Source organism: Urocitellus parryii, chromosome 4 (assembly GCF_045843805.1).
Source record: "Urocitellus parryii isolate mUroPar1 chromosome 4, mUroPar1.hap1, whole genome shotgun sequence".
Lineage (NCBI taxonomy): Eukaryota > Metazoa > Chordata > Mammalia > Rodentia > Sciuridae > Urocitellus > Urocitellus parryii.
The window spans coordinates 135340769-135355672 of NC_135534.1; the positions used below are offsets into that span (position 1 = coordinate 135340769).

Genomic DNA, 14904 nt, shown 5'->3' on the forward strand with positions numbered 1-14904 from the left:
TTGGTTGAAATTCATCTGTTTAAAGTGTATATATCATCCTGATTCAATTTGTGCAAATCATATGACTCTAGAAATTTGTCAATGCCTTCAATATTTTTTATTTTATAGAGTATAGGTTTTCAAAATAATTTTTAATTATCTTCTATATTTCTGTAGTGTCAGATGTGATATTATCTTTTCATCATGTATGTTAGTAATTTTGAGTTTTCTTTCTCCCTTTTGTTAGCATGGCTAAGAAGTTGTAAATTTTATTTATTTTTTCAAAGAACCAACTTTTTGTTTTGTCAGTTTTTTCAATTGTTTCATTTGTTTTGATTTCATTGATTTTAGCTTTGAGTTTAATTATTTCCTGTCTTCTACTGCTTTGGGTATTGATTTGTTCTTCTTTCTCTAGGGCTTTAAGATGTAATGTTAGGTTATTTATTTGGTTCCTTTTTCTTTTTAAAGAAGACTAACTCCATACAATTAACTTTCCTCTTAGTATTGCCTTCATATTGTCCCAGAGATTTCAATATGTTGCATCAGTATTCTCATTTACCTCTAAGAATTGTTTAATCTCCTCCTTGATGTTTTTTGCAACCCATTGTTCATTCAATAGCAATATTAGATAGTCTCCAGGTGATGTTGTCATTGATTTCTAATTTCATTCGATTATGATCTGATAAAATGCAGGGTAGTCTCTGTACTTTTTTTTTGTATTTGCTAAGAGTTTCTTTGTGGCATAATATATGGTCTATTTAGAGAAAGATCCATGCGCTGCCGAAAAGAAAGGTATTCACTTCTTGAAGAATTAAATATTCTATATATTTCAATTAAGTAGAAGTTATTGATTTTATTATTGAGTTTTATAGTTTTTGTTCAGCTTTTGATTGGAAGATCTATCCAGTCGCTAAAGAGGTATGTTAAAGTCACCCTAAATTACTCTGTTGTGGTCTATTTGAGTCTCTGAACATGAGAAGAATTTGTTAAATGCTCAAAGTTGCTTCATTGTTTGGGGCATATATATTTATAATTGTTATGTCTTCTTGGTGATGGATCCCTTGAGCAGTATGAAATGACCTTCTTTATCCTTTTTGATTTACTTTAGCTTAAAATCTACTTAATTGATATGAGGATGGAAACCCCTCCTTGCTTCCAAAGTCCATGTGACTGGTATGATTTTTCCCAAACTTTCACCTTCAGTTTGTGGATGTCTTTTCCTATTAGTCTCAGGAGTCAGCATATAATTAGGACTTTTAAAAAAATCTAATCTGCTAGCCTATGTCTTTTAATTGATGAGTTTAGGCCATTAAACTGCAGGGTTATTATTGAGACATAATTTGTGTTCCCAGCCATTTTTGTGCTTAATTTAACTTGATTTCTCCTTTCATTATTTTTTCCTTTAGTGTAACACCTCCCTCTGATGATTTTCATTGTTGGTTTTCATTTCCTCTTCATGAAGCATTTTGCTGAGGATGTTCTGTAGTACAGGTTTTCTAGATGTAAATTCTTTTAACTTATGTTTATAATGGAAGGTTTTTATATTATCATCAAATCTAAAGCTTGATTTTTCTGGATACAAGATTCTTGGTTGGCATCTATTTCTTTCAGAGTTTCATATATGTTGTTCCAGGATCTTTGAGCTTTCAGGGTGTGGGTTGAAAAATCTGTACATATCCTAACTGGTTCCCCCTATATGTAATTGGATTCCTTTCTCTTGTGGCTTTTAATATTCTCACCTTATTCTATATGTTAGCCATTTTCATTATAGTGTGCCTTGGTGTGGATCTGTTGTGATTTTGGCGTCCTGTAAGACTCTTCTATTTGGTTTTCCAATTCATTCTTCATGCTTGGAAAACATTTCATTGAATAGATTGTTCATTCCTTTGGTTTGGAACTCTATACCTTTCTCCATCCCAATAACCCTTAAAGTTGGTCTTTTTATGCTATCCCATATTTCTTGAAATGTTCTGCTTATGGTTTCTTACCATTTCCACTGTGTGGTCCACTTTCTTTTCAAGATGATATATTTTGTCTTCATTGTCTGAGGTCCTGTCTTCCAAGTGGTGATGCTTTCAAATGAATTTTAGTTTGGTTTATTGTTTCTTTCATTTCAAACATTTCTGTTCGTTTTTTATTTTTAGAACTTCTATCTCCCTATTGAAGTCATCTTTTGCTTCTTCATCAAAATAAGTTTTTACTACCTGTATTTGCTCTCTTATATCATCCTTTAACTCACAGAACATTTTAATTATATACATCCTGAACTCCTTCTCTGTAATTTCATCTGCTGTGCTGGCCATGGATTCTAATAATGTGTTATCTTGATTTATTTTGGGCACTTTCCTCCTTTGTCTTTTCATGTTGCTTGTGTGTCTTTCCTTCTAGCACTGTGGATCTGAGGCATTTCCGTTTTTACCCTATAAGCTTATAGTATCCTTGTAGAGTTCCAATATCTCTCCTTTTGAGGGGAAGGACAATGTTAACAATCCCAAGATAAACAAGATATAACCTTAAAACAAATAGTTGCTATTAAAATGTTTACAATGTATAGAAATGGTGAATTCAATTATTATCTATAATATTATCCGTAGGTTTGTAAAAGGGTTTACAGTTTCTGACAGCAGACAAAGAACTGGGGATGAGGTATAGGATGATTTGCTGAGGAGGCAGGAGGTGAGGATATAGAGTTCTTATATCTTAGGAAGTATGGATGAGAAACCTAAAGAAGAATGTCAGTAGCAGGAGAATGGAGAAGAAGTAATTTAGGGTAGACAAGTAAATGGGAAGACAGTAGAGTACACATATACTGAGAAAAATAAAAAATGTTAAAATAGTAAAAATTGAAGGGAAAAAAAAGAATATGCAAGTCAACTATAATATACTATTCAGACACCCAGTCCTCAAAATCCTAATTCATGCAAAATACTTGCTTTCACATAGGCTGGGGATGTGAGGGTGGGAGAATAGGGAAGGAGAAGGAAAAAAAAAAAGCTCTAAGGAAGAGGCAAGGGTTGTTTTAGCTAGAGACCAGTATCTTTCCTGGTGGTGTCATCTGTTGTTAGCTGGTATTTACACCCTCAGGATGGTGAAGTTAAGCATGGTATCACTATTCTGGGTTAGTAGCTGCTGGAGAGAAGGGGGATTTAGAAACTGGGCACCTGGCCAGCGGCATTCCAAACTGGGAGTTGCCCCACTAAAGATGGTGATGAAAGTGACCCAAGATGGAGCCAGCTGCTTTCAGTGATAAGGTGTCGGTCGGCTTGGGGGAGGCAGGTGATAGCATTGGATATGGACAATATGTTCAGAGTGTGTTCTGTGGCATACAGTGTGTGGTTTCAGCTGTCTTCAGAGTCTGTGTAAAGTTCTCCGGTACAGGCATGCTATAGCACGTAGGGGACTATCTCTGTTGATGCAGAGTCCCAAGATGAAGGCGACCCTGGGAGACCCACATTAGTAGACGGGTGTCCATATGGGAATGGCAGGTGGAGTTCCTGCACGTTGGTAGCTGCTGGGTGTCCTGTGTGGGAGCAGCATCTGGGATTTCTGCTCAGGTGGGTGGGTACCCATGCCTATGTTGCCACTCCGGCTCCTGGTAGTCCTGTATGGATGAGTAGTTGGGAGACCTTCTCTGAAGCTGAGGCCTGGAGCCCTGTGCTGGCACGGTGGCTGTGATTCCTGCACGGGAGCAGGAATATTGCTTGCAGAGAAACATTATTCTCACTACTTAAGTCCCAGGTCACAGAGTAACACAGAAGGCTGCCTCCTGCTGGCCCGCCATCTTGGATACCCCCGTCTTTTTTATTTTTTAAGCTGATGAGATAGGAGCTGGCTATGTTGCCCAGGCTGACCTTGAACTTGTTATCTCCAACATCATATTCCATAGTTACTGGGATTAGAGGAGTATGCCACCATGGCTGGCTAGGTCTAACAAGTTTAAAAGTTAGCTATATGCTAGAATAAACACTTAAGAAATATTTTTGTGCATATTTATGAGTATGTATGGTGGTAAGGATCAAATCTAGGGCTTCAAATATGCAAGGTAAGTGTTCTACCACTGAGCTACACCCTCAGCCCCTACAAGTATTATTTATTTATAACACTAATGAGCTATGATTATGAGTAACCTTTATAGATAACAACTGTAAAAACTATCTCCATCCCTATTTCCCTAAGCTCTTTTCTTAAAATTTTAACTGTTTTGTATTTCTATAATGATTTGTGATGTTAAAAATTTCCCAGAATGAACAGTGAATCCTCCATGCTTGCTTTTCTATATTCCCGTTTTTAGTGACTTTAAACTACTAGTCTTTGAAATATTAGAGTACTTGGACCCCTGACCTACACACAATTTTTTATCCAATCAGTTTCAGACAGCCTATTCTATTTGTAGCCTCTTCATAATTTTCATTCTACTTTCCATTATTCCAACACTTAAAGAAAAAAATTAATTTTCTCCTAAAGTCAACAAACATATCAAAACATTTTATCAAAATATTCTCTGGGCCTCCATGTAGCAATGAGAGGGCAAAATTTAAAATATACAAACCAAGTAGTAAATGAAATGTTAAAAGGTAACTACTACACTGTAATAGATAACTGAAAGAGCAAATCTAAGACTGAGGGAATAATGTAGTGTGGCCAACTCTTTCTAAACAGACTGCAGGGTGTTATGCAGAAGTGAAAAATTTTGCGGGGCATAGTAGAACAAATCTGTAATTCTAGCAGCTTGGGAGTCAGAGGCAGGAATATCATAAGTTCAAAGCCAGCTTTATCAACTTAGCAAGACCCTGTCTTAAAATAAAAAATAAAAAGGGTAGGGATGTGGGTCAGTGGTTAAGTGTCCCTGGATTTAATTACCTTAAAAAAAAATGAAGAAGTGAAATGTTTCCCAAAAAGAGTTCTGAGAAAAAGACTTGAGTTAGAGAAATATGTGTGGTTAAAGGAAAGTTCAAATAATGAGTGAAGAAGAGAAAACAGAGATGATCAATGGTAGGAGACTGTAAATAAGAAAAGGTGGTAGAATGAGTGGTCTAGAAACTGAACAACAAATATTATGTGACAAGAAGGAAGAAAACAGATGATGTTAGTAGGTGGATGTAAGATTTATAAAACTGGCAACAAAAAAAATGAGGGAATAACTTCTTAAGCATGAACTTAACTCTTCAAATTCGGTTTTTAAATACATACTCTATATTCTAATGAAATTCAAATTATTCTTTATAACTATACAAAGTCCTTACCATTTCATTCCTGTTTATCTTTGTTTATGCAATTATTTCTACTTATGTTGCTGTCCGCATCTAATCTCAACATTACTATATTTTATCTGTTCTTCATGTACCTTCCCCAGAAGTCAATCACTAATCCTTGGTTTTTAACAGTTCCTAGTAACACTTTCAGTAACTCTCTAAAATCCATTTTTTTCTACCTAATATATTTAGAAAATGTATCAATCTCTTAATGGTAACAATCATGTCCAATTTATTTTGGTATATTACCATGTCTCACCCACAACACAACACTTGATAAATATTTATTAATTAAATTTAAGGATGAGTACAGTCAAATTCTATAGAGAAAAATACCATTTGTTAATTTAAGCCCTCATCTCATAAATATTTAAGTGCACGTACATCTAATCATTGAATTAATGCAAAATTCTTGCTGATTAGTCAATAATAACTCTAATTAGGGAAGATTAAATTTCATGTAATGAAGTATTATTTAGCCTTGAACAAAAGTACAAAGATATTCTTTTCTCTTCTACAGAGTCACAAAATATTTGGCAGATATTCTTAAAAACCAGAATGCCATTAACTGTTTTTTAAAAATTTGTTCTAATGAGTTATACATTACATTAGAATGCATTTTTGATGTATCATACATAAATGGAGTATAATTTTTCATTCTTCTGGTTGTAAATGATGTAGAATTACACTAGTATGTAATCATATATGCATATAGGGTAATAATGTCTGATTCCTTCCACAGTACTTCCCACCCCATACTTCCTCCCCTCCCTTCACTCCCTTCTGACTAATACAAAGTACCTCTATTCTTCCCACCACCACTGTGAATTAGTATCCACATAGTAGAGAAAACATTCAGTCTTTGGTTCTATGGGAATGGCTTATTTTGCTTAGCATGATATTCTCTAGCTCCATCCATTTATCAGCAAATGCCATAATTTCATTCTTCTTTAAGTAATATTTCATTGTGTACATATACCATAATTTCTTTATCCAATCAGCTGTTGAAGGGCACCCCCTAAATTGGTTCCATGGTTTGGCTACTATGAATTGAGCTGCTATAAATATTGATGTGGCTACATCACTGTAGTAGGCTGATTTTAAATCCTTTAGGTATATGTTGAGAAGAGGGATAACTAGGTCAAATGGTGGTTCCCTTCCAAGTTTTCTGAGGAATCTCCACACTGCTTTCATAGTGGTTGTACCAATTCACAGCCCCACAAGCAATGTATGAATGTATCTTTTCCCCCACATCCTTGCCAACATTTGTTGTTGCTTGTATGCTTGATGATTGCCATTCTGAATGGAGTGAGATAAAATCTCAGTGTAGTTTTGATTTGCATTTCTCTAATTGCTAGGGGTGTTGAACATTTTTTGTCTATTTGATGATCGATTGTATTTCTTCTGTGAAGTGTCGATTCAGCTTCTTAGCCCATTTAGTGATTGTGTTATTTGTTTGTTTTTGGTGTTAAGTTTTTTGAGTTCTTTAATATTCTGGAGACTAATGTTGGTGCATGTAGTTAAAGATTTTCTTCCATTCTGTAGGCTCTCTCTTCATGTTGTTGATTGTTTCCTTTGCTATGAAGAAGCTTTTTAGTTTGATTTCATCCCATTTATTGATTCTTAATTTCACTTCTTGTGCTTCAGGGGTCTTGTTAAGAAAGGCAGTACCTAAGCTGATATGGTGGAGATTTGGACTACTTTTTCTTCTATTAGGCACAGGGTCTCTGTTCTAGTGCCTAGGTCCTTGATCCCCTTTGAGTTGATTTTTGTGCAAGGTGAGAGATAGGGGTTTAATTTCATTTTTGCTACATGTGGACTTCTAGTTTTCCCTGCACCATTTGTTGAAGAGGCTATCTTCTCCCCAATGTATGTTTCTGGCAACTTTGTCTAGTATAAGATAATTGGATTCATGTGGGTTTGTCTCTGTTTCTTCTATTCTGTACCATTGGTCTAAGTCTCTCTTTTGGTGCCAATGCCTTGCCGTTTTTTTTTTTTTTAATGATGAATGTCATTAACTATTATTAAATATTATTAAATGGTTTAAAAGTTCTTCATAGAAATTTTTAAACATCTTACAAGTTATATAAAATTTGTCTTTTAACCAACCCAAAAAACTTTCTAGAACATGTCTGATATTGTAAACAACTATTTTTGCTGTTATTCTCTCAACAATTCTTTCCCTCAGCACTTCTGAATTAAGTAATAAAATACATGTTAGGGTTTGTAGGTCTATCTATGTGAAAATATGTGCCCTGAACTATTAAGACTGCTTTCTAAGCATTTAGAACACCACCATAAACTTTCAGGCTTGGATCAGAAAGAACAGAACTAGGGGACAGTTAAAAACTGTAGTATCACCTTTTTCCTTCCCTAGCATTTTTAGAGTGTATTCTGAAATGGCATTTAAACAAACTACAATGCTTAATTTTAGAGAAGGATAATTCTTCAAGAGAATCCATTCTCCACAAAAGAGATTATTTTCAATTGTAAATTAAATAGCCCAAATAATATTTATTTGTTACAATGTTAAATCTACAATTATAAGACTAGCATTTTGTTAATTTTTTCTTAAAACATTTACATCAAATTAAATCAAAATATTATAAACATTTAACCATTAATGCATTTATATTACTCTACCCCTAACCAAGTAACAGAGAAGTGTTTATATTAAAAGATATTTTTTCAAAAGGAATTTCACCAAAATTCTATTATAATAGTTTTGAAAAGTAAAAATCAGGCCACGATATATAAATCTTGGAACCATCAATCATATTCTTAAACATCTGTAAAACTCATGAATATACATGACTATGGTTAAGGTGATCATTCTGCAAGCATGTAGTAATTGTTTTACCAGCAAAAACATAAATAATTTACATGGTACAAATTAATTATACATTAAATAATATTTCTTTTGAAAAGAACCACCTAGGATTCTTTAAATCTAAATAAAATAGATAATCAACAGGATAAATTTGATGAAAATTTAATAAGTTAAAAATAAATATTCACATAGCATCTAAAACTAAAAACTTTATGAAATAGCAACAAAAAATAAAGAAAAAATTACCGGTAAGATGCTAATGGTATGTTGAATTCATTTTCAGGTGAAGCAATTCCCAATAAGGTATCTCCTTCATAAACAGAGATTGGAATTGAAAAATGATTTCTAATCTGCAAAAGAAAAATAACTCATCTTTAATATTACTACTATAAGAACCTAAATTATTTTTATATGTCCATATAAAATACAGTAAAACAAAGATACTATTAGGCAACATTCATCTTGCTCATATAAAATAGAAGAAAACAGAATCATTTATCCTAAAAAATATATGGAAAGGTTCTCAGCTTTACAAAAAAAAAAATGAAAAGAAATGAATTTAAAAATAAAACTTTAAACATCTCAAGAGGTGAAAGATAATAATTTCTTCACCTTGAGACAGGGATTAATTTATTTAGAGATATGTTTTTATTTAGGCAGAAACAGAAGAAGAAAATCCACAGAAAAAAATATCAATTTATTATTTATATGACAGAAGTGAAAAATGTGACAGGTTGGAAAATGTTAAAATATAGTTAATAAAGAATCAATAATCAGCATACATACAAAAATCTGTGAAATCATTAAGAAAATTGTAATAGAGAAAAATGAAAACAATATAAGCAAGTGATTTGCAGAAGAGAAAACTTGAATGACCAATAAACAGATGAAAAAATACTCAACTTTCCTAGAAATCAATATGATGCAAATTATAATCATTAGGTATGTTTTCATACCATAAGGCTAGCAAAAAATCACAAGCCTTATAATATCAACATCTAAAAAAAATGTGAACAGGAACACCTGCACACTGCTGATATAATACAAATTGATAAAAATTATTCAGAAAATACTTGGGCAAAGAAATAAATATATACCTATTTAAAGACTTAGCAAGTTTTCTCCTGTCATATATCCAGAGAAATATTTACATATATGCACCAAAAAATAGTCATGTTCTCTACAACACTGACCTTACTGATCTTATTAAGAAACAAAGAAACCATCTCATAAATACTGCAATAATTAAGAAAACTTTCTTGCTGGTGATGTTAGTGTTAGAATTCTTGCCTACCATGTGAAAAGCCCTGGGTCTGAACTTGGCATCACACACACACACACACACACACACACACACAAGACAAAACAATTTTCTTAGAATTGATTATTTATGCAACAGAATATATTATCATAGATAAAAATAAACATATATCTCTCATATCACCAAATTGGTATTTTCTATAAGAATAAAAAAGCAAATACAGACTAAGAAGGAAACAAAATAGATGACTTCAACTTTACTCATTTTTTTTAATTTGAAGAAAAAAATTTAAATGTCAACACTTGTTATATTCCATGCTGTGGACAGAAAGGACTATATATAATAAACTTCTCAAAATTAAAAATACAACTGAAAAATCTTCCTAAGGAAAAGATTTGATATCAAATCAGCAATGTTCAGTTCAAATAAGAGACATTAGGTGTAAGTTTTATAATCACATTTTTTGATTACAAATTTTTGAATAAATTTTTCACTCAACTTGCCACTGATGCAAATGAAACCTACTAACATCTACATGCTTCCAATAGTGCATATTTGGAATGTGAAGTTAGTTACCAAAGTGTGATTTTGCTTTGTTTACCCAGTCAAATTTAGTGTGGAAAAAGTCGGTTGGAAGCAGAGAATAAACTAGTTGTTTAAAACTAGGAAAGAAGACCAAATATCTGGAAAAAGGAATCATAAAAGCCTTCTGCAGCCCTTCCCATTTTTCTCTTCTGTCCTTGGGGACACAGCATCCAGTCCCTCTTGCCTTTCTGCCTTCCACCATCTGATTCCAGGACCACATCTTATTGCTACATCCTCTCAACAGTAAGGTACAATCTTAGAATCACAGTGTTGAGCAGTTCTCACAAGACACTCAAGCTGGTGCCTCTTGATCCTGGACTTCCCAAGCCTCCAAAGTGTGAGAAATACATTTCTGTTCTTTGTTTTTTAAAAAAGTATAAGTTTATCCTAAAGTTTTTCACTATACAGCAGCAGAGTAATAGGAGAGGGACATGAACAACTAAGGTATAAACATTATACACACACACACACACATGCATGTAATCAAATCCTGGCTCTACTATTAACTAGTTCTGTGAGCTTGACAAATTCTATTTCTGCTGAATACTAAAAGTAATGAACTCATATATGAGAACATTTAATAATATAGGAAAGCATAACAAAGAAACTCTAAATCATTCCCATCCATAAATATCCAGGGCACAATCCCAGGATATTTTGTTTATCTGTATAAATAACATACTCCCCACAAACAAACACACAAAAAACAAACCTGTAAGATACAACAAATGTTCAGTTTTATATATGCTGTTTTAAAAATCTCTATTCTTGCTTTTGAAAAAGAATGATTTAACATATGGATACATCAGATAATATATTATAGCAATCTTTAATTCTATTTTTCTTTTTCTTCCTTTTTCTTCTACTTTTCTCCTTCCTTCATTCCTGTCTTCCCTCCTTCCTTCCAAATTCTTTTTCATTTGCAATGGCTCTGTGGAGTACTTAACTAATACCTCACAGATATGCAGCTTGTCTCTTTTATCAGTATTAAAAAATATGAATAGTAATCTCAATTGATTTGTCTGTATTGAGGGAAGGTAAGTAAATAACAATCAACAAAATGTTTTAAGGACCTAATGATATATTTTAGATAAAGTCTATTTAAGGTCATTGCTCTAAAAATTGACTGTCAATGCAAATTTACACATTGAAATAATGGAATATTATTAACACTTTAATGTTACCAAATTCATCAGTTTAGGTGAGACAGATAAATTTCATGAATGAAAAGTAACAGAAAAGGCTGAAGGCAGAGTTCAGGTGTAGATCGTAAAACATTTGCCCAGCATATGCAAGATCCTGGGTTTGGTTCCTAATACCACCAAAAACAGTAGTAGATAACAAATCAATTGAAACCATAGTTTAAAACTTTCCCACAAGACACACAAAACATTAAAATTCGAGACAAAGATTCTCTGTGAACATAAATTAAAAAATTTTAATCACAATTTTAGAAAACAGTCCAATAATATACTTCATGATCAAATGAGATTTATCCTAGGAATGCAGAGTTGATGAAACATTTTTAAAGAAATTTAGTCTATCATCTCAACAAAATTTTTAAAGATCTTCTCAATAAGCTCAAGAAAAAAGGCAAAAAAAATTAAATTAAAAATGATGAAGTAAAAATGTATTTATTTGCAGAAATTATAATCGTCTAAAGCTACACAACGGTTTAAATCTACTAGAATACATTGAGTACAGTAAGGCTGTACAATCTGAGTTAATAGAAAAATAATCTATTTCTAAATGCTAGTAATAGATAACTGAAAATTTAAATTTAAAAAAAAGTCGATTTTATCACATTTTGACAAAAATAAATAACCTGACTAAAATTTAAAGAGAAATAGAAAGAACTAAAGAGGGACAATTTTTACTACCTGATTTCAAGACTTAATAATCAAGATGATGTGGTACCAGCATAAAGACAGCATAAAGACAAACAGATTAATGAAAAACAATACAAGTTTAGAAATAAACCATCTTATTATGGCCAAATAACTTTTGGCAAGTATCAAGAAAATTTGTTGGGTAAAATACAATCTGAGTTGGAACAATTGGAAAGTCATCTGGAAAGACGGATCCTCAATCTTTACCTTGCAATGTATACAAAGAATCACTAGAGAGGCTGGTGTTGTAGCTCAGTGGGAAAGCCTTTGCCTAGCATGTGTGAGGCACTGGGTTCAATTATCAGCACCATATAAAAATACATAAATAAAATAAAGTTAATGTGTCCATTCACAACTAAAAAAATATTTTTAAAAAATCACTCAAAATGGATATATGGTATCTCCATATAATGGATTACTTCTCTGCAACTACATGTAACAACACTATTCACAGAAGTTGATACATATAAAATTTTGTTGAGTGAAAGAAGTTAAATTCGACTCTGTATTCCATTTATATAAAATTCAAGACTATATAATAATGCACATTGAGAACAGATTAGTGGATACGTAGGAATGGGGAAGTTGGGAAAAGGGGAAGTTTTTTGGTAATAAATATGTTTATTACCTTGACTATGGTCAAGTTTCGTGTTTTTATACCAAAACTCAATTTAAAATATATGCAGTTTATTGTCTATACCTTGATAAAGCTATATAATTTTTTCTAATTGCAAAGAAAGGATATATATATATATAAATATATATACATATATATGTATATATTATAAAAACCTAAAGAACATATTGATGATTTTTCTTACATAATATCTTATAAAGCCATTCTATAAAAGAATTTTAAGATATATACTGAACAAATTCTCCTAGTAGTGTGGCTACTGATGAGATATTCTTTGATATTAACCTACTTCTATTATAGTTTGTATCCATTTAGTAATAATAAGTAAACATGAAGAATCTCCCCTCCAAATCAATCATTTCATACCTGCACTGGTGAGCGAACTGTTATCTTCTTACTTCCTTCTACTGCATCAATTTGACAAACAATAGATCTTTCAACTCCAGATTCTCTGTGTCTTACAGTGTACAGACATCGTCCTACTTTTGTTAAAGGAATCTTATCAGCAGTCGAGTGGTTAACAGGAGCTAAATTAAATACAGATGTTTGAAAGTTTTTACTGTAATTTACTATATATTAATTTTACATATGGTAAATACCAAAATATCAGATGATGGTCTTAAAGTTTTATTTTTTTGTGTTTTGTGATATGGAGATTGAACCCAAGGGTACTCTACTACTGATCCACATCCTATTTTTTTTTTATTTTTATGTATTTTTAAATTTGAGATAGGGTCTAAGTTGCCCAGGTTGGCCTCCTGAGTAGCTGGGATTTTAGGTATGCATCACTGGGCCCAGTTTAAACCTTTTAAAAATATCTAAGCAATGATAATTATTATTATAAAATTCAAGAATAGTGATCTCTGAGTTGCTGTCACTAATACCTTGAGACAGACATTGGAAAATACTGAAGGAACTGAAATTTTTTAATTTTCATTTATTTCAACTACTTCTGTAACTTTTTAGCTATATCTTGGATTTGATTAAACAAAATTCTGTATATACTTACCTAATATATACATGTTGTATTGAGTTGTGAAGTTTCTTATTTATATAAATTTCACTCACTTTATTCTCAATCATAGAAATGTTAGTGCAAAAACAAACAGAGCTAAAACTGATCAATCCACTGACAATGCTCTGAAACACCAATTATGCATTATTTCTTAACTAGAAGAATGAGCAACATTTTTGTAGTCTGCTCCCTGTCCCCCAAATTGAATTACCTTTTTCAAATGATGCCCTCTCCTTGATAGCTACATAAATATCAGAGTATCAGAAAGTGGTAAGGGTAAAGATTTGGAACTGTTTTTCATAATGACCAGGTAGTATGACAATTTAAGAATTTTGTATGAATTCAAACTCTTTGAATTCACTAAGCTACAAAACTGGTAGAATATCTAATACTTTATACCACATATGACTAAAACATTCACCAAATACCTATGGTTTATAAAAACTAGAAGAGATACAACATTTTTTCCTCCCCACAATAAAGCAGTTAACTAGCCTGCTCTAAATAAATGGAGAACATAAATAAAGTAGATTTGAACAACACATAATTAGTGATGAAAGAAACCAAAGTGCTGCAAAGGCAAAAAAAAAAAAAAAAAAAAAAGGCCTCAATCTATTAAAAATCCACCACCACCATCCCAACAACACACACACCTACATATATACCATATAGCTTATACATATACACACTACAAATAGGTAAAATGGAATTTGGAATAAAACGTCAAGAAGGAAATTTATCACTTACTAAGAAGAATGAAGAAGAGTTTGCTGCTTAGGCTGGTCATTGCATTAAAATGGTCATTGTCCTTAGTTCGTACATAATCCATACTTAAACTTTGCATATTTTTTAATGTATATGACTTTGCCAGAGGAACATTGAGTACATTAAAAGAATCACTTGGTGAAACAGAGATCGTAAGTCCAAGACAATTTAAAATCATAAATGGTGCTAGATCCCTTACAAAGACAGGTGCAGATCCAGTAGCAGCTTCGGTAAATGCCTAATGAGGAACAGTTTTCTTAAATGAAAATGTGAAGAACTAAATGATAAGCAGAATACATGACACTTAAATTAACAATAAATGTACTCAAAAAAGGGGTCAACTCAGTCCATTATATCAACATTAAAAGTTTCAAATTTTCTTACCTTAACTAAATTACTTAACATTACAAGGCCACATTTGGATAATGTAATGTTTAACTGATCTTTTGAATAGAAACTGATGACAGTTTTATATTCTGGCACTTTGTAGTTTTCTTCTTCAGAATCTGACTCAACAATAGCTTGTTTTGCTTTCTTTTTCATCTAAAATGATAAATTGTGACATATAAAAAAGAATTCACTTCTAGGAACACAACATAATTCATTCTACAAAGTAAAAACAAACTTGAGACAAATCCAATAATATTGTTATTACAAAGGGCAGTAAATTCATTCATTGCTAAATTTACTT

General features: G+C 32.2%; 1 protein-coding gene across 5 annotated transcripts in view; it reads right to left on the reverse strand.

The window, feature by feature from the left end:
- The window catches only part of Vps13a (vacuolar protein sorting 13 homolog A), a 259327-nt gene that overhangs the window by 99967 nt on the left and 144456 nt on the right, over window positions 1-14904 (reverse strand). For all 5 annotated transcript variants that reach the window (XM_077797003.1, XM_077797002.1, XM_077797006.1 and 2 more), the window contains exons 43-46: window positions 14598-14756; window positions 14196-14451; window positions 12800-12960; window positions 8308-8411 (exon numbers count right to left, since the gene is read on the reverse strand). In XM_077797003.1, coding sequence (XP_077653129.1) covers window positions 8308-8411; window positions 12800-12960; window positions 14196-14451; window positions 14598-14756 — 680 coding nt within the window. The remainder of the gene's footprint in view (window positions 1-8307; window positions 8412-12799; window positions 12961-14195; window positions 14452-14597; window positions 14757-14904) is intronic.